The 27,183-nt window shown below is 43.1% G+C and overlaps 1 protein-coding gene across 5 annotated transcripts in view; it reads right to left on the bottom strand.

The window, feature by feature from the left end:
• The window catches only part of GNB4 (G protein subunit beta 4), a 541,779-nt gene that overhangs the window by 119,398 nt on the left and 395,198 nt on the right, over positions 1-27,183 (bottom strand). For all 5 annotated transcript variants that reach the window (XM_069213078.1, XM_069213079.1, XM_069213077.1 and 2 more), the window contains 2 exons: positions 23,331-23,493; positions 2,708-2,774 (listed from right to left, as the gene is read on the bottom strand). In XM_069213078.1, the coding sequence (XP_069069179.1) occupies positions 2,708-2,774; positions 23,331-23,493 (230 nt within the window). The remainder of the gene's footprint in view (positions 1-2,707; positions 2,775-23,330; positions 23,494-27,183) is intronic.

The raw sequence follows: 27,183 nt of genomic DNA on the forward strand, positions 1-27,183 counted from the left end.
TGTGTCTGAATGGCACACATGGCTTTAGTGATATCTGTGTCCTTCATGATTTTCTCTAGCATCTCTTTACCTTGTGGCCCAAAAAGGTGTGCTCCATCAAAGGGAAGGTCGATAAGATGCTGCAGGACTTCTGGTTTGCAGCCAGAGATGTGCAGCTAAGAATGACAATGCAAAATAATGGAGGTATTAACCCCTCTAGCCGAGATATCAGGAGCACAACAAATAGTGGCTTTAGAAATGTGCTTCCCCTCTCTTCCTAAGCTCTGGAGGGAGGTGTGGGAACAGGTCCTCCATCTTGTCCCACAGTGCTCTGTCGTAATGAGACAGAGTGCCCGAGGAACTGGCAGTGCACCCACCCACTCTACGTCAATGCACTGTATGCCTCTACACTCTGCTACATCAACCACTGCATTCTACACCAATCCATTCTAAAACACCACTCTACCCTGCAGCACTGCACTCTACACCATTCTACCTAATGCCACTGAACCACTCTACTCTACCCTGCATCACTCCATGCTATTCTGAAACAATCTACTCTACTCCACTGCACTACATGCTGCGCCACTCCACTCTAATCTGCTCCACGTCACTCCACAACACGCCCCTTCACTTGATGAGACGTCACTCTATGACACGCCACTTCATTCCAGGACACACCAGGCCACTCCACGACATGCCACTCCATGACATGCACTCCACTCTGACACCTCACTGTACGCCACTCCACTGTATGTCACCCTACTCTACGACACTCCACCCTGACACTCCACACCACTATGTTCTTTGACACACTACTGTACTCGCCACTCTACTCTGCACTATTCCACGACACTTTACACTACTCCATAACTTTCTCCATTCTATGCCCCTCCATGCCATTCTAAAAAGCTCTAAGCAGTTCCTTCTGCCACTCAGTTCCACATTTCTCAACTTTATTCTACAACACACTACTCCCCTACCATTCCAACCTATGCCACTCCACAACCTTCAACAACACTGTCATTCCACACTACTCCACTCTACGCCATTCCACTCTACGCCAATCTAAGCCACTCCACTGCAATCTACTCAGCTCTAAGTAAGTCCACTCTACGACCATCTACTCTGCTCTAAATCTACTCCTCTAAGACACTCCTATCTACGTCTAATCACTCTAAGCCGCTTAACTCTCCAAAACTCTACTCCACTTTATGCAACTCCCACTATGCCACTTCATTTTACTTTACTCCAATCTACGCCACTCCATGCCATCCCATTCTAATCCACTTCATGCCACTCCACTTTACATTTTACTACACTCTACTTCCTCCACACCACTTCACAAGAAGCCACTCCACACAACTAACTTTGTGCTGAACAGCAGCCACGCTGGTGTACAACATGGCTAAAACACATTGGCAAAGCCAATAGCTCTTTACGTATGCGAAACCTACTGGCTTTGCCAATGCTGGTCTTTACAAGAAGGTAGTAAAATAGTATCCCTGCCCCTATTCAGTAGTCAGGACAGCCTTGCCTGCTTCTATACAGAGGAACCTTTCCATTTCCATCCTCCAGAGCATAGCCACTCCTCACCACAGACTGGACTTCCTGCATCTCTGGTTGTCTGAGTTCAGTGGTGGCATTGAAGAGAACAACAAACAGGTACTACTGCTTGGAAGGTGTGGTGATCAATGCCAGAACCAAGCAACACTCTTCACAGTGCATGGGTTTCCCACGATGTCCAACAAACACCAAAGAAGAGAGAAACATTAATTTTTAAGCTCCACAGACAAAACAAGGGAGCATCTAATAAAGATGGGAGCAAGATGATGTTTGGCAGACCTACCCGAGGGTCAGAGAAATGGCTGGACACAATACAGCAGATATTCGTAGACGTGGTGATTTTTTCTTTTTTTTTTTTAAACAACAAAATACCAAATGGGGTGCAAGAAGTCGACAAAGACACTCTATGAAGCCACTAGACGAAAAGGTGCAAAACAAAGCTAGACAAATTAATGAGCCTGGTTGAGAACCTACTTGCAGAGCAAACAAACGTTTGCTGTAATAATTTGGAAAACCTTGGGCCAGAGCTTTCTCAGATCTTGTGATATCTTTTAGTACCGGCTGATATCTTAATAATCTGGACAAAAGTATTTCCTTTTAGCCTGACAGCAGGCACCCTCGAGCCACAATAGTATCGATCTGGTGAGGAAGGAAAAAAATAAATAAAACAAGACCTTACAGGTGCCCCTTTAAAGCGAGCGCAGGCTCTCAAGAATGTTGTTGGAAGAGGGGACCAGCTCTGCAGTCTTAAATAACTCTTCCCTGCATGATCCCATACTTAAAGCACCAGGATTGGAGCAACCCCAGATGGAGAGCAAACAAAATCTTCGATTCCCAGACTGAGTGCAGTGAATCAGAACACAACCTGGTCCAATGGGTTTCTCTCTATAGCAGACCACAGTGCCTAAAATGTAGGACCTCTGTGGCCATACTCAGGACAGAAAAGAGAGCTCATCCGGACCAATGGTTAACTGTCCATCTGGCCACACAGGCAGAACGATTTTTAAATAATCACACAATAAAATCTTACTATTGTGTACTAGCAAATATATCAAAAGTATATACGACTGAGATGAAGCAACAGACTGTAATGCAGCCAAACAACAGATTTAATTTAAGTTCGAAGCTTTTACATTAACATATTGCCAGACATACATCTTACCAAGTTGTGTCTCCTGAACTTGTGACAATCTGGTTGTCATCTAAAAAACGACAACAGGACAAGTAACCTAAAATATAAAACAGAACAAGTGTTAGAGACACACGCAACCAAATAACACAAAGGTAACGTTTACAGAAGTACTTTATCTCCAAACTGGAATGTACAATTATGATTCCCTTGAGCAAAGGTCAGTACTGTTAAGATCCTGCATTTTAAACGGTTTGATGCCTTCCACTTAGTTAGTCTTGTTGCCATCTCTACCTTTTTTCACTACAGCATAAAGATTGGAAGTACTTATGAGATTATGAAAGAAGCAGAGTACAAACAGAGAGGTTTGAGGCTTCGCGAAAGACGGCACACATTGAACGTCACTTGGGAGACATTCTGTTTACTAAAGGATGATTGAAGCCAGCCCAATATGCTTACCGTTCATTGGCTTCACTGTCACTCTTATTTGCTGCCTCTTCATTGGCCAGCGTATGCAAGTTTCACTTCCTCTTTTTCTGAGAAGTATGGACAATGCACTAATTGCTTCATTTTGATTAGCGGTCTTGAGCTTTTCACTGATTGAGGTACTATTTTTGTTGCTACTTCCCTCCAGCCCCGGTTGTCCGTGTTGTTTCCTCCCAAATAACACCCTGTGTGTCTGTGTTGCTTCTTTCCTCCAAACCTCCCATTGTCTGTGTTGCTTCTTCCCTTTCATCTCCCACCCTCCTTTTGCTTCTTCCTTCCTTCCCACCTTCCTGCGTCCATGTTTAGTTTCTTGTTAGTTCAGATAAAAAGAACATCCAGACAAATATACACAGAATAAAAATACAAACATTCCATACACGTCAAATTAAAAACACATTAAAAGCTTAACTACTTATTAAGTAAACTTAATTTTCTCAAAAAAACTATACTTTAGTTCTATTGCCTTCAATATGATACTGACTGCACACAACGCAACATGTGCTAGTATCAATCTTACTTGTCCCCAAGCCCCCAGCCCTCGTACGTGGACGCACACTAGACACCCGGGATGTGGTTATATGTATATAAGGGTGTGGACACTTGGGCAAGGCCCCCTTCCAAGGCCCAGAAATATTCTTTGTTTTCTGCCTTTTTTGGGTGAAAAGCTTTGAGACACCAGGGAATACGCTTCTGTATATGTGAGTTTGATTTGATTTCCTTGGTGGATAATCCTGCTTGCAGTTTCGGCGTTGGTAGATTTGCAGTTGGTGCAGGTGTATTTGTTTGGCAAGAAAACCTTTTTTCGTAGTGTATAGTACAAACGTCTTATTCCCCTGTTTGAACACTTTTTTCTGTTTTAATAATTTTACCATATTCAGTTTCGGTTTCGTTGTCTTTCAAAATAACATTTTCATTTCTAGTGGGATATCTTTAGTTCTTGAGTGCAGAGTAGATGCAGTTGACCCTCAGTCTAGCTGTATGATGCAAGCAAGAGGTATCTATATTTTGTTTGGAGTATGAAGTTCATTGTGTGATTTGTTCTAATAATTTTCTTTCAGATCATATGTCAATAGTTATATTTACTGTTTGATACTCCCACAGTTTGATGAGTTCTAATTTAACACAATGTTGTTTATTGTTCTCTTGCTATCTAATCAGGATGGAGGCACCATTCATTGAAAAATATGGAACAGCAAGACACGGTCTGAATGACCAGGATGAAATGTGGGGCTTGATATAAAGGGCTCGGTACATGGACTTTCTGAGAACTTTTGGAAAGGTGACTTATAAGTTGGACTTTTAAGAACAATCATCACTATGTTATTTTAAGTGTAAAAACGGAATTGTAAGTAAGGGATTCTTTGGTGTTAGAATCAAGTATATGTATTGATTTTGTCTTATTCGTTTCCCAGATTGAGAAGTATACATCGTACACTTTGTTTGAACCATATTTAGAAAGAAACTCCCTTTGCCAAGATGGCGACCATTATTTAAATTATTTAGTATACATTTAATCCTTTAGACACGAGTGGCTAATTAATAACAACATTGTTAATATATAAAGACCAGTATACAAAATTCAAATTAATAAAGCCAGAATGAGTTTGGTTTTTGATCTATGCTTCAATCAAAGGAATAAAAAATATCCATTCAAAGATGGTTACCACGGAGCAAACCGTTAACTTACACAAAGATGGCCACCACGGGGGTAGCACAGTAGATATACTTGCGGGCTTCGCCGATATCCTCCGTAACACAAGGAATCGGAGAACAAACATGCCCGGTCCACAAGAGGTGAAAAGTATACTTAGAAGGTCCCGGTACGCGCGGTGTCAAGCATAAGATGAGTAAGTACTTGTTTTAAAAGGACACGGAAATGAGAGTCTTGTATTATAATTCTTGATTGTAGGTTCATGTTGCTTCGACCGAACAAGATGGGTACAAAGCAATTTTGGATACATATTAGTATCTCTCCACATCGGGTGAGTATAATGATTTACAGCAGTTTTCAAGCATGAAGACAGAAAATTGGTAATGGGTCTCACTTGAAAAAGAAATAAGTTGCACAAATGGCAATGCACAATAGTGGGCTAGAATATTCAAAGATCAGTTTTATGCGGTATGTAACATATTTATAAGCAACTTTGTGGTGTAACGGATTGCATAGAGCATTTACGCTTCTAAATTTTATTTTCACTCAGTGATTCTTTATGGTGTAGGGTGCTCGGGTCCAAGATGAGTTGTAGTTCAGTAATATATATTGTTTGTATTTATTAGGTTTGGCTCTCTCCATTGTCCTGAGAAGGCCCATATGCGAAGGGGCCGAAACGTGTCGACTCTTTGTACACTGAGAGGTTGCAAGGAAGATTTAATTTGCCCTCCAAGGACTCCGTATCACAGCTCTGTTCGAACAGGGATGGAAATAAGTTTGATTTAGGGCTGTGATAGACAAGGCAACCATCTCTTATATGTGGATTCCTGGTATAATTATTGGCGATCACCACATGCTATTGTGAATAAGGAGAGTAATGTTGGACCATTGATTTATGTTTAATGTTGAATACTTTATGTATGTTTGTCACAATGTCTATACACAACTTTTTGTAAGATATTGTTGTAAATTGGATGTTTGCCCTAACTGTTGGAAGTAACAAATACGATTTTATTAAGTGTAAGGAAATTGCGTTTCCAATGTTAGATTTATTGCTTCATTGAAGGTGAGCTACAAATATAAATCTTTTCCTACTATTTGACCAACTGCTTTTGATATTTTGGTTTGGTTCTACCCAGGGGTCTAGTAGTGTGAATTGGGTAGATCCCTTTGCATTCCCAGCATTCATACTGGTGGCAATGTCTGGGAGGCGCAAAAAGGGGAGGTATTTGAGACACGGAAATTCCAAAACAACTGTATAATCAGATGAGACTCCACTTGTGCAGGCACGCACAAGTAGCTTTAATTCAAGTTAGAAATGTTCTGTTTGTTAAATTCATGAACTGCGTAGAAAAAACTTTCGCAAAGCCTGAATCAATTTAATTACTTTAGGGTGCACTGTGTCTTTTTTACTGCAAGTTTATTAAAAAAATTTAATCTGGTTGTTTTGTGCAATAGTTTGAATTAACAGGCATAAATATATCTGAATTAGGAATATTGCTGTCTGTTGTGATAGTTTCATTAGTAAGCATTATGGCTGCCCAGAGGCTGACAGCCTAGCATGTCGTTGGTTTACTTTTTGAATATGCCTCTGAACACGGCTCTGAGACTGACTTTGCATCTGAAGCAGAGCAACAAGTGCAAGATTCTGTCCTAGAGGAATCATATGATGATGAATTCACTACTAACGCCATTGAAGTGCCTCTTTTAGAAGAGGACACTTGCTGGTAGTGCAGCATGAGCTAGCTGGTTTGCAGTTAGGGGCCATAAGGCTTTCCACTGGAAACGCTGAACCCTGGCTTGTCACTAGCATGGTGCTGCCTGTTTTGCCTACCTTTAGTGGTGTTGCAGGGTGTAGAGTTAATACAGAAAACGTTTGGCCTAGAAATTTCTTCCAACCGTTTACTGATGTATTTTGGACAATATTATTGAGCAGACCAAATTGTATAAGGAACAGTGCCAACCCTAAGACCAACTCTAGAGCCAGCATTGACTCCCACAAATCTCCATTATATCAAGCAGCCCTGGAGTTTAACAGATCAAACAGCGGTCAATTGGAGTTCTCGCAAAGGGACTCCCATCAACTCTGGTTTGGCTTGTTTCTTTTGCTGGCACTGGGCCCAGCCACACAAGTGGGGTAGCGTTTTTATCGGGACGAGTGCGAAAAGGCTTAGTGGTAGGAGTTTTGTGGTTCCCTTTGGTTTCCAGGCGTGTATGTCACAGGAATGCAAGGACAATACGTGACTTTAGACAGTTTGAAGTGGTCTGTTGGTAAGAAAATGTGGTGGGATCCACGTGTGGAACACCACCTGGGACGTCCCTGGGTGTTTAGTTTTTTTAAATGTCTGGGTTTTGTAGGTATCCCCGGGTGGCTGCCAAGTCCATACCAAAAAACCATTGCTACCTCCATTGCCAAATCAGGTCATTTTTGGACATGATACATTGGGGACACACCTGTTTCCACCACAAACTGGAATTAGGCTGAAAGCACAAAAAATAAGCTAACTCTTACAAATTGCCAAAACCGGCAATGAGGGGGGTGGTGGGGAGTCGTTTGATTCAACTTTGCTTGAAAGCGGGAAAGATGGTGATTTTATCATAGCAAGTCTTTTCTTGATGCCATTTCTAGGGAAGAAAACAGGCACTTGTGTGCAGCACTTTTCACCCCTTTTTGAAGTAACTAACTAAACAAATGAATGGAACCCTATATTTTGGCTATTTTCTCGGTCTACTCCGGGGAATCCCCAAACTCTGGATACCCTTAGAATCCCCATGATGTTGGGGGGGGGGGGGGGGGGGGGGGGGGGGGAAGAGAGACTCCAATCTGGCGTAGATACATTTTGTACATAAAAGGGTTAAGTAGGCCCAAGCACACACTACCCCAAATAGCCAAAAGAAAGGCTCAGCACTCCGGGGGAAACGTCCCAGGTTTAATCGACTAAGGTTGTGAAATTACATCACATAAACCATCTCAATATGTTCCCAGCTCCCGTGTTGACCAATCTCATTCAATAAGGAAGAGATCTCAATTCTGCATGCTGGAGAATTGTTGCCTGCGCAAGGTCTATTCTAATTGGCACCAGAGGCAAGCTGTTTGGGATCCTCAACAATGATCTAAAGAAAGAACCTACCGCTTTCTCTAGGCACTCCAAATTGGAGTATCCCCATAGGTCAGAGCCAAGTAGGGCTGTTCTGACTTCATGGGCTTTCTATATTTTAATTACTAGGGACAGACCATGAGTTAAATCGCACTTGGAGAACGAGATTAATGAGCATGATCTATGTTTCAGCAGTAATTTAGCATGACATAGGTAGTAATCATATAGTCTTACTCCTTGGTAATCAAATGTAGTGACTCTTTCTACTAAATTATTACCCAGAAGTGTTTTGCCCCAGAGTATCACCTGCATATAAAAAGGCAGGCACCTTCGAAGCATCCAAAACCAGGGAATCATTTTCACAGTTTATTAAATAGTCCATACAACCATCCATAAAGCACAAAAACAGGTTGGATGCAAAGACACAGCTCTCACAGACACCCTTGTTAACCTAAAGTCTCTTAATCAATTCTCTATTTAGGCCTCATTGAACTTGGGAAAAATTGTCAACATGCCGATGTCTGGTTATACCCAAGAGATCTAGGGGACTACTAGCTGGCATAAAGCATCCCACAGCTTCTCCCTGAAGACCTTATCAAAGGCAATCCATAAATTGATGAACGCAACATATTAGTTGTCTCTGTGATATAAACTACCTCCCACCTGATCACCAGAAATCGTAAACAATGATCAATGGTATTGGTTTTTGGTCTAAATCAAGCCTCAAACTGATTGAATATTTTATTTCAGTCATCCAAGCCATATGTTTATCCAATACCTGGTTGCTTGAATATTTTCTGCAAATTGATGATCAGGCGTATTGGTATACAATTGCTAGGTTTTGTACGGCTCCCCTCCTCGATGAGCTGGAACTATTTCTGCAACACATCAGTAATCAGGGATTCGTGCCCTGACAGCTATTGCATTAGATATGGTATTTATATTTTTGGAAACAAGAAACTGGTTGATGTAGGAAGTTGGCTCTGTATATACTATTTCAAAGTAAGAAATAGTGTGCACAGAGTCCAAGGGTTCCCCTTAGAGGAAAGATACTGGCAAAATTAGATAATTCTAATGCTCTATTTTGTGGCAGTGTGGTTGAGCAGTAGGCTTATCAGAGGATAGTGTTCAGCATTTGTTGTACACACACAGGCAATAAATGAGGAACACACACTCAAAGACTTACTCCAGGCCAATAGGTTTTTATATAGAAAAATATGTTTTCTGAATTTATTTTTAGAACCATAAGTTCAAGATTTGAAGTAAATACATAAAATGCAAGGTACTTCACACAGGTAAGTTAGGAACTTTGAATTAAAGCAGTATCATATACAGACTTTGTAAAAAATGGCAATAAGCTAATTTAAGAGGGGACACAGTGCAACAATCAACAGTTTGTGGGGGAGGTAAATATTGGTTAGTTTGGGAGGTAAGTAAGACACTTACAAGTCTCAGTTCCTGGGCATAGGCAGCCCACCGTTGGGGGTTCAGGGCAACCCCAAAGTTACCACACCAGCAGCTCAGGGCCGGTCAGGTGCAGAGGTCAATGAGGTGCCCAAAACACATAGGTACCTATGGAGAACAGGGATGCTCCGGTTCCAGTCTGCCAGCAGGTAAGTACCAGAGTCCTCAGGGGGCAGACCAGGGAGGTTTTGTAGAGCACTGGGGGGACACAAGTGGGCACACAAAACATAGCCTCGGCGGCTCAGGGGCAGCCGGGGCAGTGTGCAAAGCAGGCATCGGGTTTTAGGTAGGTTTCAATGGAGGGACCCAGGGGTCAATCTAGCGGTGCAGGCAGGCACAGGGGGGGCTTCTCGGGACAGCCACCACCTGGCTAAGCAGAGGGTCACCTGGGGGTCACTCCTGCACTGAGGTTCGGTTCCTTCAAGTCCTAGGGCTGCGGGTGCAGTGCTTGGTCCAGGAGTCGGGTCCCTTGTTACAGGCAGTCGCGGTCAGGGGGAGCCTCTGAATTCTCTCTGCAGCTGTCGCTGTGGGGTACCAGGGGGGTTGTCTCAGGCTACTCACGGGGTCGCAGTCGCCTGGGGAGTCTTCCCTGTGGTGTTCTCTGGATCTTGAGCCGGGGGTGGTCGGGCGCAGAGTGTGAAGTCTCACGCTTCCCGGCGGGAAGAGTGAAGTTCTTTAAAGTTGCAAGAAAGTTGCAAAGTTGTTGTTGAAATTGAGCAGAGCCGCTGCTCACAGGAGTTTCTTGGTCCTTTGGTCCAGGGCAGTCCTCTGAGGCTTCAGAGGTCGCTGGTCCCTGTTGGATGCGTCGCTGGCTGCAGGTTTTCGAGTCACGAGACAGGCCGGTAGGGCTGGGGCCAAAGCAGTTGTTGTCTTCCGTCTTCTCTGCAGAGCTTGTAGGTCAGCAGTCGTCCTTGTTTCTTCAGGTTGCAGGAATCTGATTTCCTGGGTTCTGGGGTGCCCCTAAATACTAGATTTAGGGGTGTGTTTAGGTCTCTGGAGGGCAGTAGCCAAAGGCTACTGTCCTGGAGGGTGGCTACACCTGCTTTGTGCCTCCTCCCTGTGGGGAGGGGGGCACATCCCTAATCCTACTGGGGGAATCCTCCAAAACTAAGATGGAGAATTTCTAAAGGCAGGGGTCGCCTCACCTTAGGGGCTGTCCTGACTGGTGGGTGACGACTCCTTGTTTTTCTCATTATCTCCTCCAGCCTTGCCGCCAAAAGCGGGGGCAGTGGCCAGAGGGGGCGGGCATCTCCACTAGCTGGGATGCCCTGGGGTGCTGTAACAAAATGGGTGAGCCTTTGAGGCTCACTGTCAAGTGTTACAGTTCCTGCAACCAGTGCAGTCTTTGTTCCTGGCCACAGAGTGACAAAGGCACTCTCCCCATGTGGCCAGCAACTCGTCTGGTTGTGGCAGGCTGGCAGAAACTGGTCAGCCCCACACTAGAAGTCGGATTGGAATTCAGGGGGCATCTCTAAGATGCCCTCTGGGTGCATGTTACAATAGATTGCACAATGGCATCAGTATGCATTTATTGTGCTGAGAAGTTTGATACCAAACTTCCCAGATTTCAGTGTAGCCATTATGGAACTGTGGAGTTCGTGTTTGACAAACTCCCAGACCATATACTCTTATGGCTACCCTGCACTTACAATATCTAAGGTTTTGCTTAGACACTGTAGGGGCATAGTGCTCATGCACATATGCCCTCACCTGTGGTATAGTGCACCCTGCCTTAGGTCTGTAAGGCCTGCTAGAGGGGTGACTTATCTATAGGCACAGGCAGTGTGAGGTTGACATGGCACTCTGAGGGGAGTGCCATGTCGACTTAGTCATTTTCTCCCCACCAACACACACAAGCTGAATCATTTTGTTGAGCGGCATCTACTAGGTCTTCCCAGGCATTTATTTCCCATTCAAGTTTTGCTCTACTGATAGTCTTCGTATAGGTAGCCCTGGACACTTTGATTCGATTGCTGTCTCCCTGATTTACCGCAGATAATAGTTTGACTGCTGGCTGCAGTCCATGTTAAACCAATATTTACCTCTTAGTTGGCCCAGGCCTGATAACCATGTTTACATTTAAAAAAATCCTAAGGTTAACAAATAATTGGTTTTGGGTATCTAGGAATAGCAAAGGGTGGTCCAAATTTTCAATAAAGCAGTCTAACGGTTGGACCGTATTGTTGTAAATGGATTCAATGATCATGGAATTTTTGGCACTTCTGCCTCACTTTACGTTCCTCCTGTTATTAGTAATTGCCAGCTCGCTAACTTTATGGAAAAGCCTGTCTCCCCGAATACCATTAGATAATGAAATATCTGCTAACTGCACTGCTGGTCTGGTCATTCAAGGTCGTATAGGGGCAGTCAACCCAAGAATGTCCAGAAAGCATCTTCTTTCTATATTTCTCTCTCAATGAGCTAGATGGCTCAAAGAACAAGATAATTACCATTGGTAGCTCTTTTTCTGGTAGAAACTATGTCCTACTGTAGATTTCCCGCATTAGAATGATTTCCAGGCATCAAACTGGATATGGAAATTATTGAGCACTACTTCTGCGCACCAGTATGTGACAATGAGCGGCTTTGCATCAATTTTGTCTGTGTTGGAAGTGACATGCAAGGTGCCCATATAGGTGCCCCCAGTGGAGCTAACTTCAGTTTCTTCCATGACTATTTTCAAGCTAAAAGCACGGAGCCACAACTGAATGGTGTGTAACCGATGTGCAGAAACTCTCAAGCTCTATGGGGTGAAAAGCCAATTCTGCAGAGCAGGCGGATGGTAGGGTCTGTGAAAAATCTGCAATTAGATAGAGTCTCTACCAGAAAAAGCACTACCAATGGTCGTATCTTGTGCTTCTGATAGAAACTTCTAACCGCAGTGTCTCACCTTAGAATAGATACCCAATACCTCCTTCTCAGAGGTTAGTCTGCGAACCGGCGTAAACCAGAAAGTCAGCAAAGACAGAATGGGCACAGTGCCTGTCTCGATAATTCTGACTTCCAAGCAGTAGTGTTTCGTGAACGAGTGGAGTGATACCTATGGAGCAGTCTAACAGATGTACAAGACAGGCAATCCATCACAATAAAGCATAAACAGCCACTTTGGCTCTGGTGGAAAACCCGCAAGCCTTCAAGAGGCTGCTTCTTAGCACTGCGTAGCACATTTTTGATGCAAAGCAGACTTCAACAGGAGATGATCCGTTTCTTTACTGTCTTGCCTTTTTTCACTCCAGCGAACCCTATGAAGATCTGATTGTACCAATGAACACGGGTCGACAATCAATGTAAAAGGAGAGGGCTATTTTAGGGTAGACAATGGAGCCTCTCATACTTTTTGGAGGAATGAGGTGGATCTAAAAAGTTTGGCAGCGTGATGTAATGGCCGACATGGAATGGAGTCACCACTTTCGGCAGGAAAGAGGCCTACGTGCAAAGAACCAGTTTCTCTGGGTAACAGCTGGTGTAAGGAGGGTTGACAGAAAGACCTTGATGCTTTCTCACCCTCCTGGCCAACATTATCACCACTAAAAAGGCTGTCTTAAGTGTTAGAAGCCTCAAAAGGGCAGCTATGCATGGTTTAAAAAAGGGAACACATAGGAAATGTTAATACCAAATTAAAGTACCATAGGAGCATAACAAAAGTGGTAGGTGAAAACAGATGCGGTAAGCCATTAAGAAAACGTGCCACAATACAGGACTAAAATAAAGAGGGCTGGTTGATCCAGCACTCCCAGGAAGGAAGAGATAGCAGACAGGTAACCTTTAACAGTGCACAGGGCAAGGCTTTGCCTGGATAAGAATGACACAAAAACAGCACCTCCGACAGGGTGGCAAGCAAGGGGGTTAACTTGTCAAAGGAGCATCAAGCCACAAACCTGTCCCAACGCCGGCATGCATTGTCTTTGTTGAGAAAGGCACGCCTGCCAGGACAACATCACTGATTTTGTGAGTAAGATAAAAGACATTTAACTGTTGCCAATCAATCTCCATGCATGAAGGCGGAGTCCTCGCAGGTTCAGATGCAAGACCCTGCCCTGTGTTGCACCAGGAAGGGCCACCCTAATCGGATGAGGAATCCTCATGCTCAGGAGTTCTGGATACCAAACTATCCGTACCCCGTCAGGAGGCATCAGGATAACTTGGGCCCAGTCAGTCATGATCTTCTTGAGAACTCGGGCAAGAGTTCTATCAGCGGTAAGGGATACAATAGTCCTGATTCGCAGTCTAAGAGGAACGAATCTCCTTCAAGAGCTGCTTTGGAAACTCCAATCTGCTTAACTGCTGACTTTGCGTGTTCTCAGCAGTGCTGAACAAATCAAGTCAAGGTTCTCACCATTCTTGGAAGAGAAATTGTGCCACCTCCAGATGCAGACACCATTTGTGGTCTGAGAGGTATTGATGGCTGAGTTTGTCTGCTCTGGTGCTCAGAGATCCCAACAGATGTTGTACGATCAGGAAGATAGGACATGATGTTCCACCCATGTCCAGAGGCACATGGCACCCACCAGCCCTATCCTCCCTGTTTATTGCAATACCACATGGTGGTAGTGTTGTCCATGATCACCTGAACCAGCCTTTCGGAGCCAAGTGGAGAGTCCACAACTCCAGAAGGTAGATATGGAGCTGTTGTTCTGCTGTACATTAGAGTCCTCTGACCTCAACCTCTCCCAGATGGCCCCCCCAACCCAAAAGTGATGCATCAGTTACCATTGTCAGCACTGAGTGGGGAAGGGAGCAGGGTCTGCCACTGATCCAATCGTGGTTTTTCAAGCACCACTGCAGAACTTTTGCAATCTCCCCTGAGATCAGGGCCAGGTCAGGTTGGAGAGACTCCCCTGGTGCTGGGCTCACTAGGACTTCAGACACAGAATTCAGAATTAAGAAAATACAGCGTTCCCCACTGTGGGAAGAAGCTGCCAATCTACCCAGCTCTTATATTAAGGTGACAAAAGCACTATTCTGGGTCAGACAGTGATACCAATATTCGACATCCAGCTGAGGCTTTATTAATTCCAACCTTTCGCCAATCCCCAGGTCATTTTTTTGTCCTTATGAGAGCTTAGTATCCAGCATGATGGTCGAAACGCCGACGACATGTTAATCAGGCAAGACCTCTTTGATTATGTTTTGAATTATCAATCAATGTATTGACAAGCATACTTTAAACTTAATAAGAGGCTGTCTTTGTGAGCTACACCAAAGATCACAGTACTATAAGCGATTTCTTCATTGCTTTATGGTGTGGTGTCTCTTTTCTCACTTGGGGATCACTGTTTTCAACTATCACTCTTTGTTTATTTTCCTTAAGTATGATTATAAAAATGATTCACCATGATATGCTATGCTGATGCAGCTTCCAAAACATTAAAAACATTTTTCACATATGTTGCTACTGCATTCAGTGGAGCTTTTTCGAAAGATTCTAGACAGATGATTTTCATCTTCATGTAGGATTTTTTTATATGAGTTAACCAGTAGCAAGATTATTATGCTATAATATTTAAATTGATAAAAAATTAGTTTCACCTGGATATGTGTTTTGTGATGATTATACCCAGGTTCACGTGGACATTCTGGGTTGCTCTTGTATTTGTTTAGTGTCACTGGGACTTCAGGACCCACTGTAAAGCCCATACCAGCAGGCTGCAGGAAGTCATCAGACCCAGCAACCTCAGAGTCTTTTGCACTGAGAACCAAGACAGAAGCTGAAACATTGGGATGACAGTCCAAATGTCCTGAACTCTCCTCTTCGCAGAGTATGCGTGATACTGACTGTGTCCAGAATGGTTCAGATGAAAGGGTGCGTCTGAGAAGGAGTCAGGTGTGACTTCGGAATGCTGATAGTGAACTCCAGCGAATGCAGAAGGTTCGCCGTAGTCTGGAGGTGAGAGATGACAGCCGGGTGCAAGCCTGCCTTCAGCAGCCAGTCGTTATGGCAGGGGGAGAGTGGAACGACTGACTTCCATAGATGTGCTGCAAACACTGCCACTACTTTTTGTGAACATCCAAGGGGCACTGCTGATGCCAAAGGTAGCACAGCAAAGTGGAAACGTCCCTGGCCCACTGTGAACCGTAGGTAATGCATGTGGCCCTGCAGGAAGGGAATGGGTAAATAACATCCTGGAGGTTCAACGCTACTATCCAGTCTCAGAAATTCAAAGCAGACAGGACCTGAGCCAAGGTAGACAGGTATCAGAGCCAAAGTGAGCATCTTGAATATGCCTTTCTGTAGAAAGACGTTGATAAATCAAAGTTATATGATGGGATGAAGACCTCAGTCCTTTCTTGGTTCCAGAAAGTAGCAGGAATAACAATACCCTACTTCTGATGCTGGCACCCTTTTAATGGCTCCTTTGACCAACAAGGCTTGAACTTCCCAAAGTAGCAAGGAGCGATGGTCCTCCATCAGCTGCTCTTAAGAAAGTGTGTTAAGGAAAGTCTTAATTCCTGGCTTTCTCAATTACATAGTTGAATGATAAACAGTCTGGTGTTGCCATCAGATAAACATCCCTAGAGGAAACCTTTTTCTATCACTTAGTTTCTAAGACTATAATTTCGGTGTACAATTTCTTAGCAACATTTAATAGGGAAATTGTGCAGTAGCTAGAAAAGCTGCATGGTCCATTTGACCTGGGCTGAATAAAGCATAAAAGTTACAGAAGTCATGGAAACCGCATATCTTAAAAAGTGTTCTGTGAGGGTCAGATGGCTTTGCTTTATGAAAAGTGAAAACAGAACCTTTTAACTTCAAGTGAATGGTTTTCCAAGCCACTGTATCAGTCTCAAGCAAGAAACTGGACGCCCAGAGGATTTCTTCTAACTTTTCTGATGATGGAGGAATCTGTTCAGAGTTTTTCATTAAAACACCCACTGAACTCTGGATGTGGGCCTAGTGCATGTTCTTCCAAAGACGACTGCGTAAGGCCTTCAGATGCACAGCGCAATTTAGTTTACTTCAGATCCGTGGCAATAAAACTTACAATAAACAAATAATTTAAACCTGAAGTATGAACAATTAGAAATTGAAGCTCAATTGATACTGACAAAATAATTTGACTAAAAATCATAGTTTTAGAACATAGTGAATAAAAGCGAACACAATTTATTGAAGGCAACAGATAAGACACCTTGATCCGTTATGTAATAATAGCACGTTGTCCGATTCTCTAAGCAGTGACTATTGTGAGAAGAAATGAAAATGTCACTTACCCAGTGTACATCTGTTCGTGGCATTAGTCGCTGCAGATTCACATGTTTAGCACAGTCCGCTGCCTGGTGTTGGGCTCGGAGTATTACAAGTTGTTTTTCTTCGAAGAAGTCTTTTTTGGTCACGGGACCGAAGGACTCCTCCCTCTTCGGCTCCATTGCGCATGGGCGTCGACTCCATCTTAGATTGTTTTCCCCGCAGAGGGTGAGGATGGAGTTGTTTGCTATAAATAGTGCCCATGCAATGGAGTGAATACGTATTTACATAAAAAGTTTATAATAATTATTTACAAATGTACAAATGTTTAAGATTTAAGATCTACTTCTAAACGGCTACAGGCTTCCCGGGGAGGCGGGAGGGCACATGTGAATCTGCAGCGACTAATGCCACGAACAGATGTACACTGGGTAAGTGACATTTTCAGTTCGATGGCATATGTTGCTGCAGATACACATGTTTAGCATAGACTATAAAGCAGTTACCTCCCCTAAAAGCGGTGGTTTAGCCTGTAGGAGTTGAAGTAGTTTGGAATAATGTTCTTAGTACAGCTTGGCCCACTGTAGCTTGTTGTGCATTTAGTACGTCTACACAGTAGTGTTTAGTAAATGTATGAGGCGTAGACCAGGTTGCAGCCTTACATATTTCGCTCATAGGAATGTTTCCTAGAAAGGCCATTGTAGCACCTTTCTTTCTGGTTGAGTGTGCCTTTGGTGTAATAGGCAATTCTCTCTTGGCTTTAAGATAGCATGTTTGAATACATCTGACTATCCATCTAGCAATGCCTTGTTTAGAAATTGGATTTCCTATGTGTGGTTTTTGAAAAGCTATGAACAGTTGTTTTGTTTTCCTGATTAGCTTTGTTCTGTCAATGTAGTACATTAGTGCTCTTTTGATGTCTAATGTATGTAGTGCCCTTTCAGCCACGGAATCTGGTTGTGGGAAGAACACTGGCAAATCTACTGTTTGATTTAAATGGAATGGTGAGATTACTTTTGGTAGAAATTTTGGATTTGTTCTTAGAACTATTTTATTTTTGTGTATTTGAATAAATGGTTCTTGTATGGTAAATGCCTGTATTTCACTTACTCTTCTGAGGGATGTGATTGCAATGAGAAATGCGACTTTCCACGTTAGATATTGCATTTCACAGGAATGCATGGGTTCGAAAGGTGGACCCATGAGTCTTGTTAAGACGATGTTAAGGTTCCATGAAGGAACTGGTGGTGTTCTTGGTGGTATAATTCTTTTTAGCCCTTCCATGAATGCTTTAATAACTGGTATTCTAAATAGAGACGATGAATGAGTAGTTTGTAGGTAAGCAGATATTGCTGCGAGGTGTATTTTTATAGATGAAAAAGCGAGATTCGCTTTTTGCAAATGTAGTAAGTATCCCACTATGTCCTTCGTAGAGGCATGCAATGGTTGGATTTGATTGGTATGGCAGTAGCAAACAAATCTTTTCCACTTAGATGCATAGCAGTGTCTAGTGGAAGCTTTTCTAGCTTGTTTTATGACCTCTATACATTCTTGTGTGAGGTCTAAGTGTCCGAATTCTAGGATTTCAGGAGCCAAATTGCTAGATTCAATGATGCTGGGTTTGGATGCCTGATCTGTTGTTTGTGTTGTGTTAACAGATCTGGTCTGTTGGGTAGTTTGACATGCAGTACTAGTGAAAGGTCTAGTAGAGTTGTATACCAAGGTTGTCTTGCCCATGTGGGTGCTATCAGTATGAGTTTGAGTTGGTTTTGACTCAATTTGTTTACTAGATATGGAAGGAGAGGGAGAGGGGGTAAAGCGTATGCAAATATCCCTGACCAACTCATCCATAGAGCATTGCCTTGTGATTCACGGTGTGGGTACCTGGATGCGAAGTTTTGGCATTTTGCGTTTTCTTTTGTTGCGAACAAATCTATCTGGGGTGTTCCCAAATTTGAAAGTATTTGTTCAGAACTTGGGGGTGAATTTCCCATTCGTGGACTTGTTGGTGGTCTCGCGAAAGGTTGTCTGCTAGTTGGTTTTGGATCCCTGGAATAAATTGTGCTATTAGGCGAATGTGGTTGTGAATCGCCCACTGCCATATTTTTTGTGTTAGGAGACACAATTGTGTTGAGTGTGTTCCTCCTTGTTTGTTTAAATAATACATTGTTGTCATGTTGTCTGTTTTGACAAGAATGTATTTGTGTGTTATTATGGGTTGAAAGGCTTTTAACGCTAGAAATACTGCTAACAGTTCTAGGTAATTTATATGAAATTTTGTTTGGTGTACATCCCATTGTCCTTGAATGCTGTGGTGATTGAGGTGTGCTCCCCACCCTGTCATGGAAGCATCTGTTGTTATAACGTATTGAGGCACTGGGTCCTGAAATGTCCGCCCTTTGTTTAAATTGTTGCTGTTCCACCATAGAAGCGAGAGGTATGTTTGGCGGTCTACCAACACCAGTTGACCCTGTGCCTGTGACCATTGTGATGCTAGGCACTGTTGTAAGGGTCGCATGTGTAGTCTTGCGTTTGGGACAATGGCTATGCATGATGACATCATGCCTAGAAGTTTTAGCACAAATTTTGCTTGTATCTTTTGGTTTGGAAACATAGCACTTATTACCTTGTGGAATGCTTGCACTCTTTGTGGACTTGGAGTGGCAATTCCTTTTGATGTGTTGATGGTTGCCCCTAGATATTGTTGTGTCTGACACGGTTCGAGGTGTGACTTTGTATAGTTGATGGAGAAACCCAGTTTGTGAAGGGTTTGTATGACATATGTGGTGTCGTTTGTGCACTTTTTTACTGTGTTGGTCTTGATTAGCCAATCGTCTAGGTAAGGAAACACATGTATCTGTTGTCTCCTGATATGTGCTGCTACTACTGCTAGACATTTTGTGAATACTCTTGGTGCAGTTGTTATTCTGAATGGCAACACCTTGAATTGGTAATGTATTCCTTTGAATACGAACCTTAGGTACTTTCTGTGAGAAGGGTGTATCGGTATATGAAAGTACGCATCTTTTAGGTCTAATGTGGTCATGTAATCTTGCTGTTTGAGCAGTGGAATGATGTCTTGTAGTGTGACCATGTGAAAGTGGTCCGATATGATGTAGGTATTTAGTGTCCTGAGATCTAATATTGGTCTTAATGTTTTGTCTTTTTTTGGAATTAGAAAGTACAGGGAGTAAACTCCTGTGTTTTTTTGTTGTACTGGTACTAACTCTATTGCATCCTTTTGCAGTAGTGCTTGTACTTCTAGTCCTAAAAGTTCTAAATGTTGTGGTGACATTTTGCGTGTTTTTGGAGGGATGTTTGGTGGGAATTTGTGGAATTCTATGCAATAGCCATGTTGGATTATTGCTAATACCCAATTGTCTGTTGTAATCTGCTGCCAAGATTGGTAGAATTGGCTTAGTCTTCCCCCCACTGGTGTTGAGTGAAGGGGTTGTGTGACTTGAAAGTCACTGTTTAGGAGGAGGTGTTTTTGGAGTCTGGAATCTTCCCCTACTCCTTGGGAATTGACCCCCTCTATATCCCCTGAAACCTCCCCTTTGGAATTAACCCTGATATGGTGTGGTTCTTGTTTGTTGGCTGGTGGTGTCTGTGGGTTGGCCACGAAACCCCCCTCTAAATGGAGTTTTTCTAAAAGAGCCTCTGCTCTGCGGGGAGTAGAGTGCGCCCATGGCTTTGGCCGTGTCTGTGTCCTTTTTAAGTTTTTCAATGGCTGTGTCCACTTCAGGGCCAAAAAGTTGTTTCTCGTTGAAGGGCATATTAAGGACAGCCTGCTGGATTTCAGGTTTGAAGCCTGAAGTGCGGAGCCAAGCGTGTCTCCTTATGGTGACAGCAGTGTTGACTGTTCTCGCTGCAGTATCGGCTGCGTCCAGTGAAGAGCGGATTTGATTGTTTGAGATTGTTTGTCCCTCTTCAACTATTTGCTGCGCCCTTTTCCTGGGGAAGATGGTCTACGAGAAGTTGCATCTCATCCCAGTGTGCGCGGTCATATCTGGCCAGCAGCGCTTGAGAATTTGCGATGCGCCACTGGTTGGCTGCCTGCGATGCCACTCTTTTTCCTGCCGCATCAAATTTTCTGCTTTCTTTGTCCGGAGGTGGGGCGTCGCCAGATGTATGGGAATTTGCTCTCTTGCGAGCTGCCCCTACTACTATGGAGTCAGGTGGTAACTGCGAAGTAATAAACACTGGGTCTGTGGGTGGTGGTTTGTATTTCTTATCCACCCTTGGGGTGATGGCTCTTGATTTTACGGGCTCTTCAAAAATTTGTTTTGCGTGCCGTAACATCCCTGGTAGCATTGGGAGACATTGATATTGGCTATGTGTAGCCGAGAGGGTGTTAAATAAAAAATCATCCTCTATAGGATCGGAATGCAGTTGGACATTGTGGAATTCTGCAGCCCTAGCCACCAGTTGCGAGTATGAGGTACTGTCCTCTGGCGGTGACGGCTTTGTGGGGTATGAATCGGGATCATTGTCCGGCACTGGGGTGTCATATAGGTCCCAAGCGTCTTGATCCTGATTATCTTGACTTATGGTAGTTTGCGCTGGTGAGTGCATTTGTGGCGGTGTTTGTGCCGGCGATGCCTGTTGTGGTGGAGAGGGCGGAGGCGTGACTTTTTTAACCACTTTGGCTTGTGGTTGTGCGTCATCCTTAAGAAGTCCGATCCTTCTTTTCCTTATTATTGGGGGAAGGGTTGATATCTTCCCTGTGTCTTGCTGGATGTACAGTCTCTTTTGTGTGTAGTCTGATTCTACACTTTGGAGCTCTTGTCCAAATCTGTGCATTTGGCCACTTATTCCTTGTTCCTCTGTGTAGGATGAAGGTGTGGAACTTTTCGGCGCCGAGAGAGAATCTTTTTTCGGCTTCGGCACCGACAGAATTTTTGTGGATTTCGGCAGTGTGTCTCGGTGCCGAGGTTTTTCGGTGCCGGCATCTTGTTTTTGCCTCTCGGAGCCGCTATCTCGGCTCCGAGGTTGCTCCATGGCGGTCCCTCGACCGGAGTCGGGTGTCTTCGCTATGGGCGTGCCCTTTTTCGGCGCCTTCGACGGGTCGCCGGTCTTATGGGTCGAGCCATGGCCTGTTGGCAGTGGCGTCCCCTGGGCTTTTGTCTTCTCGATGGTTTTAATTTTTCGACGTCTTACTCACTGTTTGTTGCTGTTGTTCGACGTCGGAGTCTCCGGATTCTGATTCCGGAACCGAGAAAGTTTCCTCTTCGTCGTCGAAACGTTGTTTTGTTGGCGTGGACGCCATTTGTAGACGCCTGGCTCTTCGGTCCCGGAGTGTTTTTCTGGACCGGAAGGCTCGACAGGCCTCACAGGTATCCTCCTTGTGCTCGGGGGACAAGCACAAGTTACAGACCAAGTGCTGATCTGTATAAGGATACTTACTGTGACATTTTGGGCAGAAACGAAACGGGGTCCGTTCCATCGGCTTCGATGTCGCACGCGGTCGGGCCGGCCAGGCCCCGATGGGGGAATCGAAGCTACCCCAAAGTCTTCCGATGATCGGTGTCGATGTACCTAACTATCCCGATACCGAACGGAACAATACCGACGCTTTCTTCCGAGATTCTGACTAACTTTCCGAACCGAAACACGGAGCGAAAAGGAATACGTCCGAACCCGACAGCGGAAAAAAACAATCTAAGATGGAGTCGACGCCCATGCGCAATGGAGCCGAAGAGGGAGGAGTCCTTCGGTCCCGTGACCAAAAAAGACTTCTTCGAAGAAAAACAACTTGTAATACTCCGAGCCCAACACCAGGCAGCGGACTGTGCTAAACATGTGTATCTGCAGCAACATATGCCATCGAACACAATCTTACATTAAACACCCTGTAATGCACAATGTAAGCAAAAGTGTTATTGTTAATTTTATGCAGTTTTAGTAATCCTCATACGTTTCCCATTTGTTATTTCTTCAATAAAATGTCACAATCCAAATGGATGTGTGAAGTTTTTTTTATTTAAAGTGATTCTTATTGGTGACAAGTTGTTTTGCTCCTGCAGATTAACCTTTGAGTTTTAATACAGCATCAACCAACTTCGCAGTAGAGATCTCATATATATATCAAATTAAAGATAAAGAAATATTTAGTTTCATATCTGCTAGCATGTGAGATATGATCAGTTGTTCAAGTCAAAAATACAATTTTGGTGAAGGGGAAAACCCCCTCAAGTATCGAGACTAGGTGATCTACAAATAAGCGATTGAGGTCAAAGAGATCCTATGCTCTGATCTATCAAACAACAAAATGAATCACTTACATGAATTTCTAATGTAAAACTAATTTACTGGGTGGATGCAGCAGAGGTGGTGTTCACATAACCCATAAACCATGGTTACAAATCTGTTGTTGGTGCCCTACCAAAAAGGTAATTATTGCAAATCTAGGCAACAGCGCATCATTCCGAGGAACAGGCTTGGGTCAGAGTAACTGAGAAGGCTAGGAGTCGCTTCGAAAGACCTGTGTGCTGTAAAAGAATTATAACTTGCATCACCATTTCACTAGAGTTGGGTGGTGGTACTATATACTGGAGGATAGAGGAGGGTGGGAGGGGCGTGGTAGCCTTTTTACTGTGTTTGAAATGAGAGCTAGGGTGCTTTGCAATTTCCATTCCTGGAACCATTGCGACTCACTCCTGCTTAAAACGACAGGTAGCCATAACAGAGAATGACCAGGTCTCTGATTTATTTGATTACTACAACTTATGATGCTTATAAAAAGTTAGTCAACATAAAAAGCAATCTAACCTGTGTGTCCTGGTAATTCTCTGCTTACTCGTACATTTCCTTCTCGGGTTTTCAGGTTGTAGATAGAGCATATGTTGTCCAATCCTCCACAAGCAACATAGTTTCCAGATGGAGCATATGCACATGTCATTACCCAAGAGGATCTCAAAGGAATAGCATGCATCTGTAAAAGACAAACACAAAAAATGCAATGAAAACAAATGCTTCCATAACCAGTTCAAAGGATTAGGTTACTCAAATGATCCATCTGAGAAGTAGGTTTCATAAAATAAAGAACACAAATAAAATTAAGTTCAACACGTGGCAAAAACAAAACAACGTCCAATTTAAACACTACATATTAAAACCTTAGAACAATCCAAGTAAAATCCTGTATGCATACACTGAGTTAACAAGGTATAAAATGCATTAAGAGGTGAAACCACTAACAGAAAAAGCCTTATCTCAACTCTTATCTTGCTGGTTTATTTACCCACATACTAATTGTCAAATTTAAAGATGGCACAGTTTACTTGGGCCATCGCCAATCCTCTTTTTCACAGCCCTCCCACTATAGTCTGTCATAAAATTCAAAGCCTTAAGGCACACCAATCAGAAAACGGAGTCACGTAAATAGACTATTCCATAAATTATAAAAAGCTATTTAGAATCTCTAAATGCCAGCTTCCAAACAACCACATGACCGTAGCAGATATTTGTGCTAGAAAACATCATTGGTAAAAAAGTAATATCAATCAATCTGAAAAACAAAATAACAGTTGATGGTGGAGAGTTCACAACAACAAAAAACCCTGTAGTGAATGAGATATAGCTGGATTTACATTAGGACTTATAACGTGGCTCCAAGAAGAAAAAGGGTCCCAAGACAGTTATTTACGGCCTAATCTAATACTATGAACTCACAAATTTCTAGGTAAAACTAAACATTGTTTTCGAGCAAGAATTGAGGCTCTGCCAACCACCCCCCCCCCCCAACCAAAAAAACAAACAAATTGACGACTACACATCCTGCTGGATAACACATAAACCTAGAGCTAGTGCACCTGCAGGGCAAGTAGATCTGGACAAAGTCTGTCAGTGACATGTTTGACAGAGCTGGGGATTTGAATGTCTCAGACACTGCTATTCATCTACACTCTGCAAGGCAAATTTGAGGTTTAATGTACTGATAAAATGTAAGCATTTGTCTGATCTTTTGGGTAAACTGGTCATACGCTAAGAAGATCTAACCTGTTTGTCGCAAGTCTTTCGCCTGTTGGAGACAAACCTTCATGCACTGCTTAAAATAAAGCAGAGTAAGAATTGTTTCAGACACATCTGTATGCTGACTTTAGATCCTGAATAAATCCAAATTCATGTCCAAGACATTTAGTTAGCACCAGAAAGTACTTACAGCAGATTGCTCTGCTAATTTTAGGAGGCACAGTTTCTATGGCCTGTTTCTGCAGAAACATGTTGGCGTCTGCCTAAAGAGGGTACCCACAATATCTTGGGCCATTCATTTGTAGTATCACAGTTGAAGGCGCCTTGCTATTTAAGATCACAGTTCTATGTATTACTCGGCACCCATCAGTCTCTGGTCATGTTTTGCCACTCTTCAAGATGACGTGCAATACTTTTTTTGCTGATGCAAATGCCTTGTTGTGGCTGTTGGTACTGCCACTGCAGAGTTTAAACCCTGGATAGTGATGCTGGTACCTTTTTGACTTCGTTTCAATGTAACCTTCAAGAACTTCCACTTTTTGTTCAAGCCATCCTCTTTTTAGGGTCTTTGTTTCAGTTATCATTTGGAACAGTGTTTCAGTTATGGGCGAACCGAGGATAACCCATCCAAAAATGGATAGTTCTTTATCTTCTGCTGTGCAGCTGGCTTACGGTTGGGTAACATAACTATAAGGATCTTCTTAGCAAGAAAAAACTCGATCCACAAAGTCAACAAAGACACTAAGATCAGGATTGAATTTTGCAAGTTAATGGAAAAACAAAAGACTTCTGCAGACAACATGAAAACTGTCCAAGTCCTTATTCTTGAAGAAATCTCCTAGATGATGATGTATTTACAGGTACATTTTTAATGACGAAGAAAAAATACTCAATCACAGATCAATAACCTATGATCAGTCCTAGGAATCTGAAATGAGAAGTAGGATGGATCGTGCTGAAATATAGAGGCAAGTAGTTCCGTAGAATTGAGCCTTGAAGGTGGTAGGTTTTCCCACCTAACCTAATTCAAGGAGGCAAATCTCAAGCACCTGGGAGGCTGATAAGACAGGGTATAGCAATCAAAAACTAAAAAACTACGTAGTACACAAATCTGTGATCACTGCTAGATCAGGAACTTATGGAGTGAAATAAGGCTGAGTGTAAAATGATTACAGCATAGTTCTGGACTCAGTAATTTAGTCAGATTTCATGCGGATACCAGTGTGACCAGTGTGCAAAAATTATAGTTAAAGAAGATAAAAATATTGCAAGTATTAAGGACTTTCTTTGGGAGAGGGAGCTTTTAGTAAAGAAAACGAAACTGATGTATGACATTCTTAAGAAGAAAATATTTACTTGCAGGTAAACTGCAGTTTTCTGTCATGGTATCTTTCATAAATTTGCATGGTTCAATCATTCCTGTCATCAGGCTGGAAATCGTAGGCTGGAAAACCCTGGCTCTAAACAGTGTTAAAACTGCCAAATACCTGAACAACAGTGTTTGTTTAGTAGCAAATCCATCCCATTTGAAGCAACCCGAATTTCAGCTACTTAAGTGAAAGTGCCAGCTACCCTACTGCACCTACAGGACATCACAGCTTCGGATTTCAAAGCACAAGTGTGAAATTAATGAGCCTCTGAATGGGGAGCAGGGAGAGCTGCATGTGGATAAATGAAATATACCAACGCAGGAGAACTGAGTTACAGGTCAGTAACCCATTTCCCCTCCAGCATTCATATATTCAGATGCTGCAATAGGAATAGGAAGCATTTTATAAAAATCATAATAAATATAAATATAAGATAGAGGGAAGCAGGCACACCTTTACTGAAATCTCTTCATCCAAGTCAAGGCTGTAATGTTTTGCGAACATGTGACTGCTCCTCCATGTAGCTGCATGGCAGAGTAGAATACAGCAGTTGTCACCAGGCTCCTTGTGGAATGTGCCCTCAATCACAGGTTTTGCTGTGGCAGAAGGTGATGCAGGCTGAGAGTCAACGTGCTATCCCCTTCTAGAGAACAGGGCATCCTCTTCCTGGTTGCTCACAAGAAAAAAATGATTCTCTGTTGAACGTATGACATTCCATGTTTTGTCAAAGTAGAACCCAAGGCATCTACATACATTTATTTAAGATATACATATTTCTGCATTTGTTGACGGGTTTGGGAAGAAAGATGTAGCGTGACTGGTTCATTCAAGTGAGTCAGCAGGGTCCTTTGTTATTAATTAAGGGTTGAGAAAAGAATTGAGTTGATGATGCATTTTCTGTTCTACAAAATGTTATTATTGCGACACCGATGAATATTTCAGGCCACTTTTAGTTAGATCTAACAAGTATGGGAGTATCTGCAGAGGATGTATAGGACGTAGATGAAAATATTTACTATTGCACCAGCCATAGAATGTCAACCACTTGGCACGGTATATTTTTGTAGATGCCAGAACTCGTGGCTGTGCGTGTCTACAGTCTTGCGGTAGGTTCAAAATACCAAACTCTTAAGTTGTCAAGTACTATGGTGTCAGGTTCAGAGACTTGGGGTTGCAGTGCATTACCTCTCAGTGGTGTCTGAAAAGGAACATGGAGTGTGATTTCAGAGAGATCACTAAGCATACAACCAGCTGAAAGTTCGCTATACCAGGACTAGGCA

This window comes from Pleurodeles waltl, chromosome 11 (genome assembly GCF_031143425.1).
Source record: "Pleurodeles waltl isolate 20211129_DDA chromosome 11, aPleWal1.hap1.20221129, whole genome shotgun sequence".
NCBI classification, from domain to species: Eukaryota; Metazoa; Chordata; class Amphibia; order Caudata; family Salamandridae; genus Pleurodeles; species Pleurodeles waltl.